The sequence below is a fragment of the Choloepus didactylus genome, chromosome 19, assembly GCF_015220235.1.
Source record: "Choloepus didactylus isolate mChoDid1 chromosome 19, mChoDid1.pri, whole genome shotgun sequence".
Taxonomy (NCBI): Eukaryota; Metazoa; Chordata; class Mammalia; order Pilosa; family Megalonychidae; genus Choloepus; species Choloepus didactylus.
Genome location: NC_051325.1, coordinates 41,109,361 through 41,133,258, shown reverse-complemented (window position 1 = coordinate 41,133,258; position 23,898 = coordinate 41,109,361). Strand labels below are relative to the sequence as shown.

General features: G+C 39.0%; 1 protein-coding gene across 2 annotated transcripts in view; it reads right to left on the bottom strand.

Moving 5' to 3' along the window:
- The window catches only part of RPN2 (ribophorin II), a 70,328-nt gene that overhangs the window by 12,470 nt on the left and 33,960 nt on the right, over window positions 1–23,898 (bottom strand). For both annotated transcript variants that reach the window (XM_037811391.1, XM_037811392.1), the window contains exons 10-11: window positions 3,744–3,835; window positions 1,835–1,949 (exon numbers count right to left, since the gene is read on the bottom strand). In XM_037811391.1, coding sequence (XP_037667319.1) covers window positions 1,835–1,949; window positions 3,744–3,835 — 207 coding nt within the window. The remainder of the gene's footprint in view (window positions 1–1,834; window positions 1,950–3,743; window positions 3,836–23,898) is intronic.

The window sequence follows — 23,898 nt, the reverse complement described above, 5'->3', positions numbered from 1 at the left end:
GGTATTGACAGCAAGGCAGAGTTCTAATCGAGCAGAGCAACCTGGTGTCACAGAGAAAGCCCGTGCTCTGCAGACTGATTTGGTTCCACTACTTATTAACTTAGAAGCTTACTTAACCTCTTTGGGCCTTGATTTCTTTCATCTGTAAGACAGAAAGACTAACTTCTTCATGTGGCATGGATGTATGAAGATGCACAATAATGTGTGCAAAGCTTTTAGCACAGGCCTAGGGCATACTAGATAGTTAGTAAACAGTAACTAAGATTATTATCAATATGACAGTACCAAGTATAATCATCTTATCCCCCCAATAGAACAAAAAGCTAAGTTTTCTGCACATTAGAAAACACTTTCAAGTGTCTCAAAATAAAGAAATCAACAAGGCAGGTAGTGCTATTGGTTCCATTTTACAGATCATAAGGCATGAGTATTAAATGAGCTGCTGTGGTCACACAACAGGCGCTGGACCTACAGAGTAAATATAAACCTCATTTGTCACTCTACACCTGGGTAACAAAGAATCACCATCAAAGCATTTAGGGAAAGGGGTCCAGAGATGTGAAGGATCCTAACTATGGTAATTAAGAGTCTTGGATAAGAATGGGATTTAGAAGCCCCGATGCCTGGTCCTCCTCCTGTCTCAGCCAAGTGTAGGTGGCAGCCAAGCTCATTTGCAAAATGCCATCTCTACCTGAGAAGTCTCTAAGCCATGGTGGTTGGTTTTCAAAACAGAATCTTGTATGAGACAAGTATTCAGTTAAAGTTATATTTCCTTACTCTAACTCTCCCTGCTCTAACCCCAATCCCACCAGTTTAGTCTTGTAATTGCTCCTCTTTGTACTCTTTCTTCCCTTGTGCTGTTCTGGTTGGCAAACATCATTCTGGGAAGGAGCTGGGGAATGCTAAGAGGATGAAGTGCTTAAAGGCCAGTCACCATGGCTAAGTGCCCTGTCCAAGCTCTCTGGAATTTAGGGGTGGAGGGGAGAGAAGAATAGGGAGGTGTCGGAAAGGTGGTCCTGGGGTGCAAAAGGTCTGGGGCCTGGGGCACAAGTGCAGCAGCTGTAGCCACAAGAGACAGAAAGCAAAAAGGTTTCCAAACAAATCTACTCACCTGAAGCTGCCTCCTGGAGCACCTAAACCAAGCCCACTCTGATCCACATTCAAAATATTTATCTGAATTCAAAATATTTTTCTGGGCATTCAAAATATTTATCTGAATTTCCTTCTACTAAACAGTGGGCAGGGCCAAGAGCAATGATTCTTAGTTAAGGGAGATGACAGAGCCAGGGGTGGGAGGATGAGGGGAAGGGACAAAGAAGCCATATTAGATTCTCTGGGGATAGGGTATGGTCCAAAAAATAAAAAAAATCTTTTAAATAATAATTTTCATTATTTTATATATGGAAGAAAATGGAGACTATTGCTTTCACAATAAAAAACAGGCAGGCGCAAGTTAAAAATGGTTATTATTTAGATTCCCACAAAGAGAAAATCTGCTTTGGCCAGAACAAAAGCAAAAATGTTTTGGGTCTACTGCCCAGGTTTTCTTTTTCAAAATTATTTTAATTTTTTTAAATCAGAAAGAAGACTCAATTGGTGTTAATCTGCTTCAAATACGTCTTCTCAATACTAGCTAATCTTTGAAAAAGAAGAGTGTATTCCAGGTTAAGGGGCAAAGAGTCATGGGGGAGAAGCCCAAGACAACTGAAGCTGATGGACTATCAGGGTTCACAGTGAAGATCTGAAGGCAGGAATCTGGAATTTCCTCTAGTAAGTGTCAGTACCACAGCACTCACTCTATCGGGGATTACTGCTTCAGCCCAAGAGAACTGACCTGGTGAGGGGTGAGTTCAGCACCAGTGTTCACATCTACCAGCTGGAAGAACAAGGCGAAGTTCTGGTGGCTGTCTGCGATGAATGTGCCCTTGGCTTTGGCTGGGTAGGTCACCCTGAAAGGGACATTAAAAGTCTTCAGAAAGGATCTCTGTATCTCTAGGAACTAGGTAAAGAAAACATACTTTACTGCCTAATCCTCCCTCTCCCATTGTAACACTTCTCTGCTGTAGACAGGGAAGTCTGTGGCCTGGGGACAAACTGGATTGATAAAGCCAGGACTGAGAAAAGCACAGAATCAACTTTGGTCAGGGTTTTGGAAAAATGCTATACACAGAAGCTTGTACCTCCAGGGTTTCACTTTGAGGACCTTAGGATCACAACTAAACCAAGTCAGACACCAGTGGAGATCATGTGCCCCTCTGCAGGCACACAAGGTGAACTGGAGTGGAGAGCTGGGCTTGCAGAATGGCAAGGAGAAATAACCATAAAATTGATATTAGCAGCATATGTGAGTAAGGATAAGTTGGGGGGGGGAGGTAGAGGATGCAAAGGAAAGAAAGGATCTTTTGGTTTTTTCTTTTTATGCTGTATTTTTTTCCTGGACACTGTTTCAATTTATTTTTCTACCTGAAATTGGGTTTTAAAAAGTCATTTTCTCAAAGGGCAAAGTTGAAGAAAACTGTTCTTTTCAGAGCTGTCTCTTGGAATTTTAGGTTAAGATGGACAGAAAATAAAACAAGCCAAAGGGTTACAGAGTTCACACTTGGCTTTATTTTATACTTAGGCTTTATATTTACTTATGAATAGTGTCAACTCTTCATTTCTATAGAGTATTAAACTTTGCAAAGCATTCTCACAGACATTACTTCAGTGGATTCTCAAATAATATTCTCATCTTCAATGTCACTATGAAAATAGCCAAGCCAGAGGCAGAAAGGTCAGTGCTGCATGACTTAAAAAGAGGTTGGCTTCTAGGCTCTGGCTATTATCCTATCTCCAAAATGGCCTTGAAGATTCTCAAGGCACCTACTCTCTTCTGGCATCTATGGCCACCTCAGCTGAGTAAACGTGGGGCCTGAAGTATACCCGGAGATCTAGATGGCACCCCCCCACCCCTAAGGATCTGGGGGAGGGCTGACAAATGGGCATCATGCAGTGCTCTGGACCAATTCTGATCAATTGCTAATAGTTACCTAGAAGGTTATGTTAAAAAAGGTTCTGACCGGGGTGATTATATGAGGGTAATATGAACAGTTGACTGTACACCATAGGTGATTGTATGGTATGTGAATATATCTCAATAAAACTGAATTTAAAAAAAAAAAAGGTTCTAAGATTATGCCTGAGTTCAGCAGGAACAGTGTTGTGACTAATGGTGGCAGCTTCCGTGGACTTGGGAAGAGAAATGGTAGCCGTTCTGTTCGTATTAGCCATCTCAGTTCTAAGGACTTAGGAGGCTTCCAACTGACTTTAGGCCAAAGAGTTTCCATGAGGCCACCAACAGCAAATTCAGGACTGTGAAGATAAGGAGATTGTACCTAAATGTAAATCTATAGCTGCTTCTTTCATTAAGAAAGTCTTGTTATAAAAAAATTGTCATCTGAACTAAATAATGTGCTTAGTAACACAGATGATTTACATTCTGAGGCAAGCTCCTTATCTTGTTGAGGATTGGTAATATACAGTTTGCTCATGAAACAAACACTGATATAGACAACACCCAAATCTTCTTAGATGCCAAGCAGAACCCCTGGTACAGAACCAGTGGAATACAGCTTCTTTAGCTTGGGTCACACACTGAATCACTGCTGACAAAGGAATGACATCTGGAGGGACTCAGTGCCTGGGTGTGCTCCTCTCAGCTCTAGACCCGGGCTCCCCCTGTGCCCTTGTGGCATCCCACTTACCGGGTGGTTTTGGGTGCAATGCTCTGATCCTTATCCACAGTGGAGAGATCGACATTTGTGATACTAACTTCAGTGGAGATTTTGACTCTAAGCTAGAGTGAAACGAAGAAAATTGCAAAGTCAACTGGTTTTTACTAGGAATTAACATGCATATCCAAATTTTTCTACTCTTAAAAGTGAGTAAATGCATGAAAAGTCCTAGGGCAGGAGTTTTCCATAGTTATAGTAATACTGAAAGCAATACCTCGATTCTCATTTCTTCTTCCCTTCTCTGGCTTTGGTGGGATAGGTATATACTTTAAAAAAAAAGTAGATAATTTTCATACGTTGTTTTAAAATTAAATAAGGGTGAAAACTCAAGCAATAACCTTCAAAAAATTCAGATCAACAAGTACTTAATTCTAATGATAGCTAAGACTTGTTGAGTACTTACTACGTGAAAGGCACTGGCTTTATAAAGACTATCTCCTTTAATCCTCATAACTCTATAAAGTGGTGTTATTTAGATGAAGAAATTAGAGAGGTTAAGTTACTTGCTCAAGATGAGACAGCTAGTAAGTGAGAGTATTCAGGCTCAGGAACACTGACTCAGAGTCCATTTTCTTATGCACCTCACTATACAGCTTCCCGTCAACACTTACTCTGTGCTAACAATTACTGTAGCTCTGTCCATGAGTCTAAGAAGCTGTGGTGGCTATCTGTACTTTTCACCAAGTTCTTCTGATTCTCGTTCTGAGCATATGGTAGAAATGTACTTTTTTGCCCTCTTGTAGCCAGGTCTGGCCATGTGACTTGCTTTGGCCAGTGAAATGTCAGCAAAAGTCACTTCCAGGTGGAAGCTTTAAGAGCCAGCATGCGATTCTCTCTTTCCCTCTGACACAGACACTGGCAATATGCAGATAGAGACTTGCACCTTCTACTCACATCCTGGTGTAGGGACATGAAGCAGAGCCTCCAGGTAACCCACTAAAGGCACCTACAGTGTGAGCAAGAAATAAACTGGTTTTACGTCACTGAGATTTGGTGTTTGATATAAGCATAAACCAATCCATCTTGACTCTTTCAGAGAACTGAAAATGTGCTTGAGTTATAAATTTCCCTTATAAACATTTTCACAAGAGAGCTAGCCAATGCCTGTAAACAAGAAATTTTAAAAATTTGATAAAAATAAATGTAAAGTTCCAAAACAGATAGAAAAGTTTATTCTTAGAAAATTTCTGAGTTAAAATCTAAGTTTTAATGTGTGAATTATACAATCCCAAGGAGCTTTTATGTGCAAACATATCCGTGAGTCTTCCAAATATCTGATAGGTTTGAATGTAATGCTTAAGGAAATCCTTATCAAATCTACTGGTTTACAGTCTGAGTCAGGATCAGGGAATAGAGATAGAGGGCTGGGCAAATAATTGAAAGATAGCTTCAGCATTTTTCTAAAATGCCATGTCAAGGTGTGATAGCCTCAAATCAAGTGCAAAGAAGAAAACTTAAAAAGGGATAAAGATAGCTGTCAAGTAATTCCTTTTAACAACTTCTCTCCTGTCTTAATAGTATCTATTTTGTGACAACAGCCTCAATTAGATTGAATAGGGTATTCTGTTTTGCTTAAAAAGAAAAACTGAATGTAAAAGGTTTATTGCCTGAGGTTGTATGGATATTACCTCCTACTTTTGAATACAGAGTCACCTACTGGCAGAATCATATTTACCATCATTGTCTTGTCACTGAGTCTGGGAAACTGGGAGATTATGGAAGTGGGCTAGGGATGGGGGTGGGGAGACAGTCAACAAGTTGAATAGTCTCCCTAGGAGATAGCTGGGAGTCCCTACTTTGGCTTTTTGGACTCTGCTGAGTAAACAGCTTTATAACTCAAATGAGGCCCAGAACCAAAGTAAGCTTTGCTATATAAAGCTCAACCCAGAGAGGCATTGAAACCACCATTTAAAGACAAACTGGAGTGGAAGGCACTGGCAAAGTAACCAAAGAACTCTGATTAGGCTACTGACTTTTAGCAACTTGCTGAGACACTTTCCCTATACCCTCCTATCACATCTGGAGCACCTAGGTTGCAGGGGATATACAGAAATGGCAAGATGCACTTCCTGTCCTTAAAAAAGATATGCAAACCATAATTATAACAGACAAGATTGCTACTTTAGTGGAGGGATATACAAAGTGCTATGGAAGCACAGGAGAAAGAACTATGCCCAAGTGTGCTGGGATTGAGGTGGGGGAGGCATCTGTCTTGATAGTGGGAACTGTGTAGCAGGAAGATTGAGAAGGTTTGGAGGGCATGGGCAGCCTTCCAATTGTGAGAGGGGCAGGAGTTTAACAATACCCCATGCTATAAAAATAGTCTGTCTTCATAACTACTTTACAATCCTCGTCAATGCTGAACAGATAATTCCATCATTACTGCTGTTCCTCACTTTCCCAAGGACTTACTAAGTAATTTGTAAATGTGACTTTGAAATCACCGGCCTACCTAGAATGTCCATAAACTGGAGACTAGTTAAAATAAATTATAGTATGTCTACACCATGAATTACTATGGAGCAATTAGAAAGAGCAAGGTAGATGTCTACATGCAGTTATGGAGACATTACCTCCTATTTTGAGTACACAGCCATCTCTTGGCATTATTATATTTAATATCACTGCCTGTCATTGAGTAGTCTAGGCAACACAGTAAATTATGGAGGGGGTGGGGTGTGTGTGTATGGCCATCATATTCAATGGACCCCCAAGGGAAAAGCTGGGAGCTTCTACTTTGTGATAAAAACAAAGAATATAGCTGTTTATAGAATGATCCCTTTTATGTAATTAAGAAAGGATATGCATCTATTCACTGATATTTCCACCCTTTTTTTTCCTTAAAGGATTCACAGGAAACTGTTAATGGATTCCTCAGAGGAGACTGGATTAAGGGGAAGGGAGAAGGTTCTTATATTTCATTATATACCTTTCTGTACTTTGAATTTTTAACCACACACATATTTTGCTCATTTTTTTGTTGTTTTTATTGTTTCGTTTTTTTAAAGAATTATCCAGGCAATGAAATTGTGGGCCATATACTTTCTTTGTTATATACTTTTCTGTGTTTAAAAAAGTACCACTTAGCAAATATGATTTTAAAAATAACTCTCCCTTGCAGCAGATACACATATACAAACAGATGTTTAAAGGCTTAGGTAAGGCTCCTCAATGTATCCTATCCTAACCATAGTGATAAGAAAGCCATCAACTTTTGGATTTTCGCTTAGAATCCCGACCGTAAACTTTCAGTAATAACATCACTAAGGCCTGTTAATACAGATATGTTTTTGTTCTAAAGACATCATGAGTATTCCCAGACACTACAGAAAGATCAAATGAGCCAAAGGGCAAATTGCAGTGAACTCAAGTCATTTTTTATTTGCTCTCAGCCCTACTTTTAAAAGGCACCCTAAATTGTAGTTTTCTTTGTTACACAGGAACACTGTAGGGCTGTTCTTGAATAGGAAACAGTTTAAATCAAGTTCTTCTGCTCCTAAAACCTTAGTACAAATGAGTCTCTGGAAAAACATTTTTTTTTTTAAATGCATTTTTATGCTACTCTTTTAAAGCAAACCGAGAAGTAAAAATCATCGTTAATTATTTTCAAGGTGCTGCTTTAAACAGTTTAAGATAAGATCCCTGTTGGTTAGCTGCTTCTTCCTTCAAACACTACAGGACTGGTTTTCATAACAGGAGAGGGGACTTGTTTCTCCACTTTAAATGCAGTGAAGCCTACTTTACAGTGGATCATGCTGGTCCATTCTTTGTGCTCCATGCCACAAACGTCTCAAAAATATTTTAATGCCAGGAAATGCAGCTTTTCTGTTGACAGTAATAACCCTCCTGTTTAGCTCATTACTGTCAGAAATGATGGTGCATTAGGAGCAATTAATGCCAATGACAGCTTCCAAAAGCCATGCTTCCCCTGACAGCCAGACCAATGTCAATGAGTGTTATATTTCAGACCTCCACACCAAACCACAGTTAATGTACTCTGACTCAAGTCAAGCATCTCTAGGGAAAGGAAACAGGTCCCACTGACCGGCTCCAAGACCCTAAGAGTAACTATTACTGAAATTACACGGTAAGGCTGGCATATATGGCAGAGGTCAGAGCTCAACGACAACAACAAAAGCTCTAATGTAATGAGAAGAGGGAAGAGGAGATTTTGCAATGCTTCCTCAATCACTGGGAAGGAAAAGAACAGCAATGGCCCCAACGGGGGGGGGGGGGCGGCTTGTTATCACTGCATGAATAACGGTTATTAGCCATTTCTGCTATTTTGTATTTAGGTAATTATTCCAACAGCCACAGAAACACTTGGACAAACGCAAGGTTTGATGTTACAAAAGCTAAGGTGCTACATAATCAAGACAGTTTGGCATTGGCATAAGGACAAAAATGTAAGATTAATGGAATAGAATTATGGGTCCAGAAATAAACCCTTATATTTACGGTCGACTGATTTTTAACAAGGGTGTCAAGACAATTCAATGGGGAAAAAATAGTCTTGTCAAAAATGGTACTGGGACAACTGGATATACACATGCAAAAGAAGGTGATCGGACCCCCTACCTCACCCCACACACAAAAATTAACTCAAAATGGATCAGAGAGGCGGGGCAAGATGGCAGACTGGTGAGCTGTAAGTTTTAGTTACTCCTCCAGGAAAGTAGGTAAAAAGCCAGGAACTGCGTGGACTGGACACCACAGAGCAATCTGTCTTTGGGCATACTTCATACAACACTCATGAAAACGTGGAACTGCTGAGATCAGCGAAATCTGTAAGTTTTTGCGGCCAGGGGACCCGCGCCCCTCCCTGCCAGGCTCAGTCCCGGGGGAGGAGGGGCTGTCAGCTCCGGGAAGGAGAAGGGAGAACTGCAGTGGCTGCTCTTATCGGAAACTCATTCTACTGATTCAAACTCCAACCATAGATAGACTGAGACCAGACACCAGAGACTCTGAGAGCAGCCAGCCCAGCAGAGAGGAGACAGGCCTAGAAAAAAAAAACACGAAAAACTCCAAAATAAAAGCAGAGGATTTTTGGAGTTCTGGTGAACACAGAAAGGGGAAGGGCGGAGCTCAGGCCTTGAGGCGCATATGCAAATCCCGAAGCAAAGCTGATCTCTCTGCCCTGTGGACCTTTCCTTAATGGCCCTGGTTGCTTTGTCTATTAGCAATTCAATAACCCATTAGATCTCTGAGGAGGGCCGTTTTTGTTTTTTTTTTTTTCTTTAAATCCTTTTTTCTTTTTCTAAAACAATTACTCTAAGAAGCCCAATACAGAAAGCTTCAAAAAATTGCAATTTGGGCACGTCAAGTCAAGAGCAGAACTAAGAGAGCTCTGAGACAAAAGGCAATAATCCAGTGGCTGAGAAAATTCACTAAACAACACAACTTCCCAAGAAAAGGGGGGTGTCCGCTCACAGCCACCATCCTGGTGGACAGGAAACACTCCTGCCCATCGCCAGCCCTATAGCCCAGAGCTGCCCCAAACAACCCAGTGTGACGGAAGTGCTTCAAATAACAGGCACACACCACAAAACTGGGCGTGGACATTAGCCTTCCCTGCAACCTCAGCTGAATGTCCCAGAGCTGGGAAGGTGGAGCAGTGTGAATTAACAAAGCCCCATTCAGCCATCATTTGAGCAGACTGGGAGCCTACCTACACAGCCCAGCAGCCCAGAACTGCCCTGGGGGGACGGCACTCACCTGTGACATAGCACAGTCATCCCTCAACAGAGGACCCGGGGTGCACAGCCTGGAAGAGGGGCCCACTTGCAAGTCTCAGGAGCCATACGCCAATACCAAAGACTTGTGGGTCAGTGGCAGAGACAAACTGTGGCAGGACTGAACTGAAGGATTAGACTATTGCAGCAGCTTTAAAACTCTAGGATCATCAGGGAGATTTGATTGTTAGGGCCACCCTCCTCCCCGACTGCCCAGAAACACGCCCCACATACAGGGCAGGCAACACCAACTACACACGCAAGCTTGGTACACCAATTGGGCCCCACAAGACTCACTCCCCCACTCACCACAAAGGCACAGCAGGGGAGAACTGGCTTGTGGAGAACAGGTGGCTCGTGGACGCCACCTGCTGGTTAGTTAGAGAAAGTGTACTCCACGAAGCTGTAGATCTGATAAATTAGAGATAAGGACTTCAGTTGGTCTACAAATCCTAAAAGAACCCTATCAAGTTCAGCAAATGCCACGAGGCCAAAAACAACAGAAAATTATAAAGCATATGAAAAAACCAGACGATATGGATAACCCAAGCCCAAGCACCCAAATCAAAAGACCAGAAGAGACACAGCACCTAGAGCAGCTACTCAAAGAACTAAAGATGAACAATGAGACCATAGTACGGGATATGAAGGAAATCAAGAAGACCCTAGAAGAGCATAAAGAAGACATTGCAAGACTAAATAAAAAAATGGATGATCTTATGGAAATTAAAGAAACTGTTGACCAAATTAAAAAGATTCTGGACACTCATAGTACAAGACTAGAGGAAGTTGAACAACGAATCAGTGACCTGGAAGATGACAGAATGGAAAATGAAAGCATAAAAGAAAGAATGGGGAAAAAAATTGAAAAACCCGAAATGGACCTCAGGGATATGATAGATAATATGAAACGTCCGAATATAAGACTCATTGGTGTCCCAGAAGGGGAAGAAAAGGGTAAAGGTCTAGGAAGAGTATTCAAAGAAATTGTTGGGGAAAACTTCCCAAATCTTCTAAACAACATAAATACACAAATCATAAATGCTCAGCGAACTCCAAATAGAATAAATCCAAAAAAACCCACTCCGAGACATATACTGATCACACTGTCAAACATAGAAGAGAAGGAGCAAGTTCTGAAAGCAGCAAGAGAAAAGCAATTCACCACATACAAAGGAAACAGCATAAGACTAAGTAGTGACTACTCAGCAGCCACCATGGAGGCGAGAAGGCAGTGGCACGATATATTTAAAATTCTGAGTGAGAAAAATTTCCAGCCAAGAATACTTTATCCAGCAAAGCTCTCCTTCAAATTTGAGGGAGAGCTTAAATTTTTCACAGACAAAGAAATGCTGAGAGAATTTGCTAACAAGAGACCTGCCCTACTGGAGATACTAAAGGGAGCCCTACAGACAGAGAAACAAAGACAGGACAGAGAGACTTGGAGAAAGGTTCAGTACTAAAGAGATTCGGTATGGGTACAATAAAGGATATTAATAGAGAGAGGGAAAAATATGGCAAACATAAACCAAAGGATAAGATGGCCGATTCAAGAAATGCCTTCACGGTGTTAACGTTGAATGTAAATGGATTAAACTCCCCAATTAAAAGATATAGATTCGCAGAATGGATAAAAAAAATGAACCATCAATATGTTGCATACAAGAGACTCATCTTAGACACAGGGACACAAAGAAACTGAAAGTGAAAGGATGGAAAAAAATATTTCATGCAAGCTACAGCCAAAAGAAAGCAGGTGTAGCAATATTAATCTCAGATAAAATAGACTTCAAATGCAGGGATGTTTTGAGAGACAAAGAAGGCCACTACATACTAATAAAAGGGGCAATTCAGCAAGAAGAAATAACAATCGTAAATGTCTATGCACCCAATCAAGGTGCCACAAAATACATGAGAGAAACACTGGCAAAACTAAAGGAAGCAATTGATGTTTCCACAATAATTGTGGGAGACTTCAACACATCACTCTCTCCTATAGATAGATCAACCAGACAGAAGACCAATAAGGAAATTGAAAACCTAAACAATCTGATAAATGAATTAGATTTAACAGACATATACAGGACATTACATCCCAAATCACCAGGATACACATACTTTTCTAGTGCTCACGGAACTTTCTCCAGAATAGATCATATGCTGGGACATAAAACAAGCCTCAATAAATTTAAAAAGATTGAAATTATTCAAAGCACATTCTCTGACCACAATGGAATACAATTAGAAATCAATAACCATCAGAGACTTAGAAAATTCACAAATACCTGGAGGTTAAACAACACACTCCTAAACAATCAGTGGGTTAAAGAAGAAATAGCAAGAGAAATTGCTAAATATATAGAGACGAATGAAAATGAGAACACAACATACCAAAACCTATGGGATGCAGCAAAAGCAGTGCTAAGGGGGAAATTTATAGCACTAAACGCATATATTAAAAAGGAAGAAAGAGCCAAAATCAAAGAACTAATGGATCAACTGAAGAAGCTAGAAAATGAACAGCAAACCAATCCTAAACCAAGTACAAGAAAAGAAATAACAAGGATTAAAGCAGAAATAAATGACATAGAGAACAAAAAAACAATAGAGAGGATAAATATCACCAAAAGTTGGTTCTTTGAGAAGATCAACAAGATTGACAAGCCCCTAGCTACACTGACAAAATCAAGAGAGAAGACCCATATAAACAAAATAATGAATGAAAAAGGTGACATAACTGCAGATCCTGAAGAAATTAAAAAAATTATAAGAGGATATTATGAACAACTGTATGGCAACAAACTGGATAATGTAGAAGAAATGGACAATTTCCTGGAAACATATGAACAACCTAGACTGACCAGAGAAGAAATAGAAGACCTCAACCAACCCATCACAAGCAAAGAGATCCAATCAGTCATCAAAAATCTTCCCACAAATAAATGCCCAGGGCCAGATGGCTTCACAGGGGAATTCTACCAAACTTTCCAGAAAGAACTGACACCAATCTTACTCAAACTCTTTCAAAACATTGAAAAAAATGGAACACTACCTAACTCATTTTATGAAGCTAACATCAATCTAATACCAAAACCAGGCAAAGATGCTACAAAAAAGGAAAACTACCGGCCAATCTCCCTAATGAATATAGATGCAAAAATCCTCAACAAAATACTTGCAAATCGAATCCAAAGACACATTAAAAAAATCATACACCATGACCAAGTGGGGTTCATTCCAGGCATGCAAGGATGGTTCAACATAAGAAAAACAATCAATGTATTACAACACATTAAAAACTCGAAAGGGAAAAATCAATTGATCATCTCAATAGATGCTGAAAAAGCATTTGACAAAATCCAACATCCCTTTTTGATAAAAACACTTCAAAAGGTAGGAATTGAAGGAAACTTCCTCAACATGATAAAGAGCATATATGAAAAACCCACAGCCAGCATAGTACTCAATGGTGAGAGACTGAAAGCCTTCCCTCTAAGATCAGGAACAAGACAAGGATGCCCGCTGTCACCACTGTTATTCAACATTGTGCTGGAAGTGCTAGCCAGGGCAATCCGGCAAGACAAAGAAATAAAAGGCATCCAAATTGGAAAAGAAGAAGTAAAACTGTCATTGTTTGCAGATGATATGATCTTATATCTAGAAAACCCTGAGAAATCAACGATACACCTACTAGAGCTAATCAACAAATTTAGCAAAGTAGCGGGATACAAGATTAATGCACATAAGTCAGTAATGTTTCTATATGCTAGAAATGAACAAACTGAAGAGACACTCAAGAAAAAGATACCATTTTCAATAGCAACTAAAAAAATCAAGTACCTAGGAATCAACTTAACCAAAGATGTAAAAGACCTATACAAAGAAAACTACATAACTCTACTAAAAGAAATAGAAGGGGACCTTAAAAGATGGAAAAATATTCCATGTTCATGGATAGGAAGGCTAAATGTCATTAAGATGTCAATTCTACCCAAACTCATCTACAGATTCAATGCAATCCCAATCAAAATTCCAACAACCTACTTTGCAGACTTGGAAAAGCTAGTTATCAAATTTATTTGGAAAGGGAAGATGCCTCGAATTGCTAAAGACACTCTAAAAAGAAAAACGAAGTGGGAGGACTTACACTCCCTGACTTTGAAGCTTATTATAAAGCCACAGTTGCCAAAACAGCATGGTACTGGCACAAAGATAGACATATAGATCAATGGAATCGAATTGAGAATTCAGAGATAGACCCTCAGATCTATGGCCGACTGATCTTTGATAAGGCCCCCAAAGTCACCGAACTGAGCCATAATGGTCTTTTCAACAAATGGGGCTGGGAGAGTTGGATATCCATATCCAAAAGAATGAAAGAGGACCCCTACCTCACCCCCTACACAAAAATTAACTCAAAATGGACCAAAGATCTCAATATAAAAGAAAGTACCATAAAACTCCGAGAAGATAATGTAGGAAAACATCTTCAAGACCTTGTATTAGGAGGCCACTTCCTAGACTTTACACCCAAAGCACAAGCAACAAAAGAGAAAATAGATAAATGGGAACTCCTCAAGCTTAGAAGTTTCTGCACCTCAAAGGAATTTCTCAAAAAAGTAAAGAGGCAGCCAACTCAATGGGAAAAAATTTTTGGAAACCATGTATCTGACAAAAGACTGATATCTTGCATATACAAAGAAATCCTACAACTCAATGACAATAATACAGACAGCCCAATTATAAAATGGGCAAAAGATATGAAAAGACACTTCTCTGAAGAGGAAATACAAATGACCAAGAAACACATGAAAAAATGTTCAGCTTCACTAGCTATTAGAGAGATGCAAATTAAGACCACAATGAGATACCATCTAACACCGGTTAGAATGGCTGCCATTAAACAAACAGGAAACTACAAATGCTGGAGGGGATGTGGAGAAATTGGAACTCTTATTCATTGTTGGTGGGACTGTATAATGGTTCAGCCACTCTGGGAGTCAGTCTGGCAGTTCCTTAGAAAACTAGATATAGAGCTACCATTCGATCCAGCGATTGCAGTCCTCGGTATATACCCGGAAGATCGGAAAGCAGTGACACGAACAGATATCTGCACGCCAATGTTCATAGCAGCATTATTCACAATTGCCAAGAGATGGAAACAACCCAAATGTCCTTCAACAGATGAGTGGATAAATAAAATGTGGTATATACACACGATGGAATACTACGCGGCAGTAAGAAGGAACGATCTGGTGAAACATATGACAACATGGATGAACCTTGAAGACATAATGCTGAGCGAAATAAGCCAGGCACAAAAAGAGAAATATTATATGCTACCAATAATGTGAACTTTGAAAAATGTAAAACAAATGGTTTATAATGTAGAATGTAGGGGAACTAGCAGTAGAGAGCAATTAAGGAAGGCGGAACAATAATCCAGGAAGAACAGATAAGCTATTTAACGTTCTGGGGATGCCCAGAAATGACTATGGTCTGTTAATTTCTGATGGTTGTAGTAGGAACAAGTTCACTGAAATGTTGCTATATTATGTAACTTTCTTGGGGTAAAGTAGGAACATGTTGGAAGTTAAGCAGTTATCTTAGGTTAGTTGTCTTTTTCTTACTCCCTTGCTATGGTCTCTTTGAAATGCTCTTTTATTGTATGTTTGTTTTCTTTTTAACTTTTTTTTTTCACACAGGTGATTTGAAAAAAGAAGGGAAAGTTAAAAAAAAAAAAAAAGAAAAAGAAAAAGAAAAAAGACAAACAAGGGAAAAAAAAAAAAAAAAAAAAGATGTAGTGCCCCCTTGAGGAGCCTGTGGAGAATGCAGGGGTATTCGCCTACCCCACCTCCATGGTTGCTAACATGACCACAGACATAGGGGACTGGTGGTTTGATGGGTTGAGCCCTCTACCATAAGTTTTACCCTTGGGAAGACGGTTGCTGCAAAGGAGAGGCTAGGCCTCCCTGTATTTGTGCCTAAGAGTCTCCTCCTGAATGCCTCTTTGTTGCTCAGATGTGGCCCTCTCTCTCTGGCTAAGCCAACTTGAAAGGTGAAATCACTGCCCTCCCCCCTACGTGGGATCAGACACCCAGGGAAGTGAATCTCCCTGGCAACGTGGAATATGACTCCCAGGGAGGAATGTAGACCTGGCACCGTGGGACGGAGAACATCTTCTTGACCAAAAGGGGGATGTGAAAGGAAATGAAATAAGCTTCAGTGGCAGAGAGATTCCAAAAGGAGCCGAGAGGTCACTCTGGTGGGCACTCTTATGCACACTTTAGACAACCCTTTTTAGGTTCTAAAGAATTGGGGTAGCTGGTGGTGGATACCTGAAACTATCAAACTACAACCCAGAACCCATGAATCTCGAAGACAGTTGTATAAAAATGTAGCTTATGAGGGGTGACAATGGGATTGGGAAAGCCATAAGGACCAAACACCACTTTGTCTAGTTTATGGATGGATGTGTAGAAAAGTAGGGGAAGGAAACAAACAGACAAAGGTACCCAGTGTTCTTTTTTACTTCAATTGCTCTTTTTCACTCTAATTATTATTCTTGTTATTTTTGTGTGTGTGCTAATGAAGGTGTCAGGGATTGATTTAGGTGATGAATGTACAACTATGTAATGGTACTGTAAACAATCGAAAGTACAATTTGTTTTGTATGACTGCGTGGTATGTGAATATATCTCAATAAAATGATGATTAAAAAAAAAAAAAAAAAGAAAGTACCATAAAACTCCTAGAAGATAATGTAGGAAAACATCTTCAAGACCTTGTATTAGGCGGCCACTTCCTAGACTTTACACCCAAAGCACAAGCAACAAAAGAGAAAATAGATAAATGGGAACTCCTCAAGCTTAGAAGTTTCTGCACCTCAAAGGAATTTCTCAAAAAGGTAAAGAGGCAGCCAACTCAATGGGAAAAAATTTTTGGAAACCATGTATCTGACAAAAGACTGATATCTTGCATATACAAAGAAATCCTACAACTCAATGACAGTAGTACAGACAGCCCAATTATAAAATGGGCAAAAGATATGAAAAGACAGTTCTCTGAAGAGGAAATACAAATGGCCAAGAAACACATGAAAAAATGTTCAGCTTCACTAGCTATTAGAGAGATGCAAATTAAGACCACAATGAGATACCATCTAACACCGGTTAGAATGGCTGCCATTAAACAAACAGGAAACTACAAATGCTGGAGGGGATGTGGAGAAATTGGAACTCTTATTCATTGTTGGTGGGACTGTATAATGGTTCAGCCACTCTGGAAGTCAGTCTGGCAGTTCCTTAGAAAACTAGATATAGAGCTACCATTCGATCCAGCGATTGCACTTCTCGGTATATACCCGGAAGATCGGAAAGCAGTGACACGAACAGATATCTGCACGCCAATGTTCATAGCAGCATTATTCACAATTGCCAAGAGATGGAAACAACCCAAATGTCCTTCAACAGATGAGTGGATAAATAAAATGTGGTATATACACACGATGGAATACTACGCGGCAGTAAGAAGGAACGATCTCGTGAAACATATGACAACATGGATGAACCTTGAAGACATAATGCTGAGCGAAATAAGCCAGACACAAAAAGAGAAATATTATACGCTACCACTAATGTGAACTTTGAAAAATGTAAAACAAATGGTTTATAATGTAGAATGTAGGGGAACTAGCAGTAGAGAGCAATTAAGGAAGGGGGAACAGCAATCCAAGAACAGATAAGCTATTTAACGTTCTGGGGATGCCCAGAAATGACTATGGTCTGTTGGTTTCTGATGGATATAGTAGGAACAAGTTCACAGAAATGTTGCTATATTATGTAACTTTCTTGGGGTAAAGTAGGAACATGTTGGAAGTTAAGCAGTTATCTTAGGTTAGTTGTCTTTTTCTTACTCCCTTGTTATGGTCTCTTTGAAATGTTCTTTTATTGTATGTTTGTTTTCTTTTTAACTTTTTTTTTCATACAGTTGATTTAAAAAAGAAGGGAAAGTTAAAAAAAAAAAAGAAAGAAAAAAGACAAACAAGGAAAAAAAAAAAAAGATGTAGTGCCCCCTTTAGGAGCCTGTGGAGAATGCAGGGGTATTCGCCTACCCCACCTCCATGGTTGCTAACATGACCACAGACATAGGGGACTGGTGGTTTGATGGGTTGAGCCCTCTACCATAAGTTTTACCCTTGGGAAGACGGTTGCTGCAAAGGAGAGGCTAGGCCTCCCTGTATTTGTGCCTAAGAGTCTCCTCCTGAATGCCTCTTTGTTGCTCAGATGTGGCCCTCTCTCTCTGGCTAAGCCAACTTGAAAGGTGAAATCACTGCCCTCCCCCCTACGTGGGATCAGACACCCAGGGAAGTGAATCTCCCTGGCAACGTGGAATATGACTCCCGGGGAGGAATGTAGACCCGGCATCGTGGGATGGAGAACATCTTCTTGACCAAAAGGGGGATGTGAAAGGAAATGAAATAAGCTTCAGTGGCAGAGAGATTCCTAAACGAGCCGAGAGGTCACTCTGGTGGGCACTCTTACGCACACTTTAGACAACCTTTTTTAGGTTCTAAAGAATTGGGGTAGCTGGTGGTAGATACCTGAAACTATTAAACTACAACCCAGAACCCATGAATCTCGAAGACAGTTGTATAAAAATGTAGCTTATGAGGGGTGACAATGGGATTGGGAAAGCCATAAGGACCACACTCCACTTTGTCTAGTTTATGGATGGATGTGTAGAAAAGTAGGGGAAGGAAACAAACAGACAAAGGTACCCAGTGTTCTTTTTTACTTCAATTGCTCTTTTTCACTCTAATTATTATTCTTGTTATTTTTGTGTGTGTGCTAATGAAGGTGTCAGGGATTGATTTAGGTGATGAATGTACAACTATGTAATGGTACTGTAAACAATCGAAAGTACAATTTGTTTTGTATGACTGCATGGTATGTGAATATATCTCAATAAAATGATGATTAAAAAAAAAAATGGATCAGAAACCTAAATGTAAGAGCTAAAACTATAAAATCAGAAAACTTTTCTGCATCAAAAGATGCCAAAAAGCAACACTGGTGGAAGGTATCTGCAATGCTTATAACTAAGGATCAGTATCTAGAATATATAGAGCTCCTAAAAACCAATAATAGAAAGACTAATAAAACCAAAAGAAAACAAACACAAGAAAAGGTGCTTGACCTTACTAGTAACTGAGGAAAAACATTAAAACACGACACCGTTTCACATCCATCAGATTATCAAAACTGATGATACCTAATATTGGCAAGAATACAAAGAAAAGAGCAATTTGGCAATACCTAATAAAGCTGGAAGATGAGGACATCCAAAACCACACAATGTCATTCCAGATAAACAAAACCTTTGCGTAAGGGAACATGTACAAGGATATTCACCGCAGCATTGTTTATCACAGGGAAAACCTAAATGTCCAACAGTAAAATGATTTCATAAAATTATATTTATTCATAAATAGAAGATAATTTCCTGAAAATTATCAATGTTTATGCATAGAGCTCTAGTTCTACATGCATAAATATGGCTAATTTTCATAAAATTAATATTAAGCAAAACAAATTGCAAAAGGATATAAACAGTATGCTGTAATTTATAAAGTTTGAAAACATGCAAATCAATGCAATAAACTGTCTGAAAACACATATATGTAGCAGAAATATAAAGACTGGTATTAGAACAATAAACCCCAAAATCTGGGGAAGGAAGGAAGAAAAAGTGTTCAAGGAATACAGAGAGATCTTAAATTCAATCTACAGGGTTTTATTTCCTACAAAAAAAATTGTAGCAAAGATAGCAAAATGTTAGGGTTTGAAGGAGATTCCCTGTTCTCTTCGGTATATTTGAAATATTCCATACTAAAAAATAAAGTTTTATAAGAGAGCACATATGAAAGAACAACATTTGAACTAGGCCTTATGGATGGGTAGGAGTTTAGCACATGAGCAAGGGAAGGGAAGAACATTCTCCAGAAAGGAAACAACCTGAATGGAGGTACATGTAATGTACAAGCATACATGTAAGGTACACTTGAGGAACAGTATGCAGCCAAGGGTGGGTGGAGCTTGGGGCATGGTGGGGGTACACCTACACTGAAGCATGTGCGTGTGCCTTGTGGAGGACCTTCTAAACCATGCTGTGTCTGCACCTTGCTCACAGGCAACAGGGAACCAAAGATATGTTTAATCAAAGGAACAATGTGATTATATCTTTCTAGTGACACTTACAGAAAATTAAATGGAAGGGGCAGATATTAAAGACAATGAAACTAGTTAGAAATTACTGTAATAGTCTAAAGGAGAGAAAATAAGGCCCTAAATAGGAACACTGGGACTGAAGAACAACAAACTCATGCAAGAAATTCAGAGACGGCATCAAGAGGACTTGGTGACTGACCATAAGTCAGAAGTGAAGAAAAAGGATGGGCTCAAGCACGATGGTGAGGTATGAGCTTGGAGCATGGCTGAATAGGTTGATACCAAGATTGGGAAAGTGGAAGAAGATATTTCAGGCAAAAAAAAAAAAAAAAAAAAAAAGAACAAGCTTGCCTTTTAATGTGTTAGGTTGCAAATAAGGCCCTTTAATGAAGGAAAATAACATTAAAAGAATCTGGTACATACTATAATATTTTCTATCCAAATTTTGTGTTAATGAATGGACTAGGATCAGCTGTCTTATGTCCCAAAAGGTCAGACATCGGGCAAAGAGAAAATATCCTCCTTTCTGCCAAACCTCATATACAAGTGTTTTGATTTACCTATGTTAAGTAAGCCCTACTTTTGAAAAGGTCAAACTTTCTAGCTGCCTTCTCCTTTCATTAAAATAAAAACAGCATCACAGGAGTCAACTTGAGAAGTTCTTCAAATAATATGGGTGACACAATAAATGATGACAGCAATGGATCATAACCTATAAAGTAAATAAATATACATGGGTCCATACTGTTATAAGTAATTGAGTAAATTATTTAAAAATGGAAAGAAGGGACAGCTTTTTACAAAAACAAAAAAACCAACAGAATATCAATTAATAAATACAGAAGAATGAAGAAAGGACAAAGTCACCTTTTGGCAGATCCCACAGTAATAACTGTTAAAGGCAAGAATCATCTGGTTATTTGCAGAGTCTCAAGGAATCTCCCCACAAGATTTTATTAATTACAAAGTGGAAAACCAGCAACTTTGCAGTAGAAAAACCTAGCAGATACCACCTTAAACAAGTGATCGAAGTTAACAACACCAGAAATGAGACTTATCAGCATTATATACTTCCTGATACAATGCACCAAGAAGGGCAGAGCATTATTCTTGGAGTATGCTTGCCAAAAATACATGACCTGAATTTTTTTTTTTTATCTTCATTTTATTGAGATATATTCACATACCACGCAGTCATACAAAACAAATCGTACATTCGATTGTTCACAGTACCATTACATAGTTGTACAGTCATCACCTAAATCAATCCCTGACACCTTCATTAGCACACACACAAAAATAACAAGAATAATAATTAGAGTGAAAAAGAGCAATTGAAGTAAAAAAGAACACTGGGTACCTTTGTCTGTTTGTTTCCTTCCCCTATTTTTCTACTCATCCATCCATAAACTAGACAAAGTGGAGTGTGGTCCTTATGGCTTTCCCAATCCCATTGTCACCCCTCATAAGCTACATTTTTATACAACTGCATGACCTCAATTTAATCATGAGGAAATATCGGAAATATCAGACAAGCCCGAAAGACACTCTACAAAGTAACTGGCTGGTATTCTTCAAAAGTGTCAAGGTTGTGAAAGACAAAGAAACTTTCCTAAATTGGAGGAGACTAAAGGCACATGATAACTAAAGGAATATCTGACCCTGGATTGAATCCTAAACCAGAAAAGGGACACTAGTGGGACAACTGGTGAAATTTGACTTACAGTCTATAGATAAGTGAATAGTACTGTTTCAATGTGAATTTCCTGGTTTTGATAATTATACTCCAGTTATATAAGATGGTAACACTTGGGGACGCTGGGTGAAGTGTATATGGGAATTCTTTGCAGTTTTTTTAAAACTTTTATTAAGACTGAAAACATATCAAAATGAAAAGACAAAATGTTTTTATTAAAAAAACAAAGAAAATCATTGGAAAATGGCCTTTGAATAATGAAGAAAATACTTGTTACAAAGAGCATACATTTACTGTCTGGAAAGGCATAGTACCACCCCAAGGTCTCCACTGCATGGAATGCATGAAAATGTAGTCAAATAAATACAGCAAAGACACAACAGAAGAAACACTGAGAAAAGGACAGCTGAAAGTGGGGGAGGAGAAAGAAGTATAAAAACCCAGCTGCTGGAGCTGCACACAGCTCTGCAGCTACCAAGACCAGCTCTATAAGCGCCAGGGCATACTAACTACACTGAAATTGTGCAGGGATCTACCCACAGACTGGGTGATCTCAGACAAGTTACTTTACCTCTTCAAGCCTCCTCTACCAAATGAAGATGACTCCACCCTGTAATAGGCATTCAATAAGGATACACATGGATGGCCCTAATTTAGAGTAAGAAAAGGTTGAACCATATTCCATAAGAAAGCAAGGGAACGTGTAATTCATCTTAAACAAATTCCCATCCAAAAAGGTAAATAATCCACAATGCCTGAATGAATAAAACTTCAATTTGCTGGCAAAACCACTAACATGAACTATCATATTCCCACAAAGCATCAGATAAATGAGGCATAGTTTTCTATCCTTAAAGCTGCTTGGATATTCAATTCAACTAGAGTTTAGCTTCTGTTCGCTAAACATTTGTAAAATAATTCATTATGAAAGATTACTGATTTTTTTTGTGTTCTACCCAGATAGCCTCATTATAGTGCTATGCACTTGACACTTTTCTTCATCTAATTAGCATCAAGTACTTTCCCAACCTCCCAAGGCCCACTGCACAAAAGCTTTTTTTTGTTAAAGTCACCATTTTAATAATTTATAAGTATACAATTCAGTGGCATTTGTGCATTTAAGTGTTGTGTAACCATCGTCACTATCTGAGTTCCAGAACATGTTCATCACCCCCCAAATTAAATGCTGTACCCATTAAGCTGTTACTGTATTTTCTTTTCCCTCCAGCCCCTGGCAACCACTAAACTGCTTTCTGTCTCATGGATTTGCCTGTTCTGAACATTTTATATAAATGGAATCATACAACATGTGGCCTTATGTCTCTGGCTTCTTTCACTTAATATGTTTTCAAAGTTCATCGATGTTGTAGCATGTATCAGTACTTCATTCTGTTTTTTTTTATGGCTGAATAATATTCCACTGTATGGACAGAATACAGTTTGTTTACCTATTCATATATTGTTTGATATTTGTGTTGTTTCCAGTTTTGGGCAACTGTGAATAGTACTAGCTTTGAAGATTTGTGTACAACTTCTTTATGGACATATGTTTTCAATTTTCTTGGGTATATACCTAGGAGTGGAATTGCTGGGCCATACGACAACTCTAAGTTTAGCTTTTTGAGGCACTGCCAAACAGTTTTTCACAGAGGCTACACCATTTTACATTCTAACCAGCAATGTATGAGAGTTCTAATTTTTCCACATTGTCACCAACATTGTTATTGTCCCCTTTTTTTTTTATTATAGCCATCACAGGGGATGAGAAGTGGTGTCTCATTGTGGTTGTGATTTGCATTTCCTGAGTTATTAATGATGTTGAGCATCTTCTTGTGCTTGCTGTCCATTTGTTTATCCTCCTTACAGGATCCTTTGCCCATTTTTTGCCCCACCCAAAATGTATACTCTGTACCCATCAAGCAACAACTCCCTCCACTCCCCTCCCCCATTCACTGGTGACTTCTAATCTACTTTCTGACTCAATGAACTTACTATTTCTACATTTTTTCATATAAGTTAAATCATAACATATTTGTCCTTGCTTATTTCACTCAACATACTGTTTTCAAGGTTCATCCAAGTTATAGTGTATCTCACAATTTCATTTCTTCCTATGGCCAAATCATGTATCACGTTTTGCTTATCCATTTATCCATTTACAGACACTTGGGTTATTTCCACCTTTTGGCTAGTGTGAATAATGCTGCTATGAACATTAGCGTACAAGTATCTGTTTGAGTACCTGTTTTCAATTTCTTTTCAGTATATACTTACAAGAGGAGTTGCTGGGTCATGTAGTTTGTCCATTTTTAAATTGCTTTATTTGTCTTTTTGTTGTTGAATTGTATTCTGGATATAGCCTGGATATTAGACCATTATTAGATATATAATTTATAAATATTTTTTTCTATTTTGTGCATTACCATGCAAAACATTTTATGAATATTTATGCCTCGGTGGACTTATGG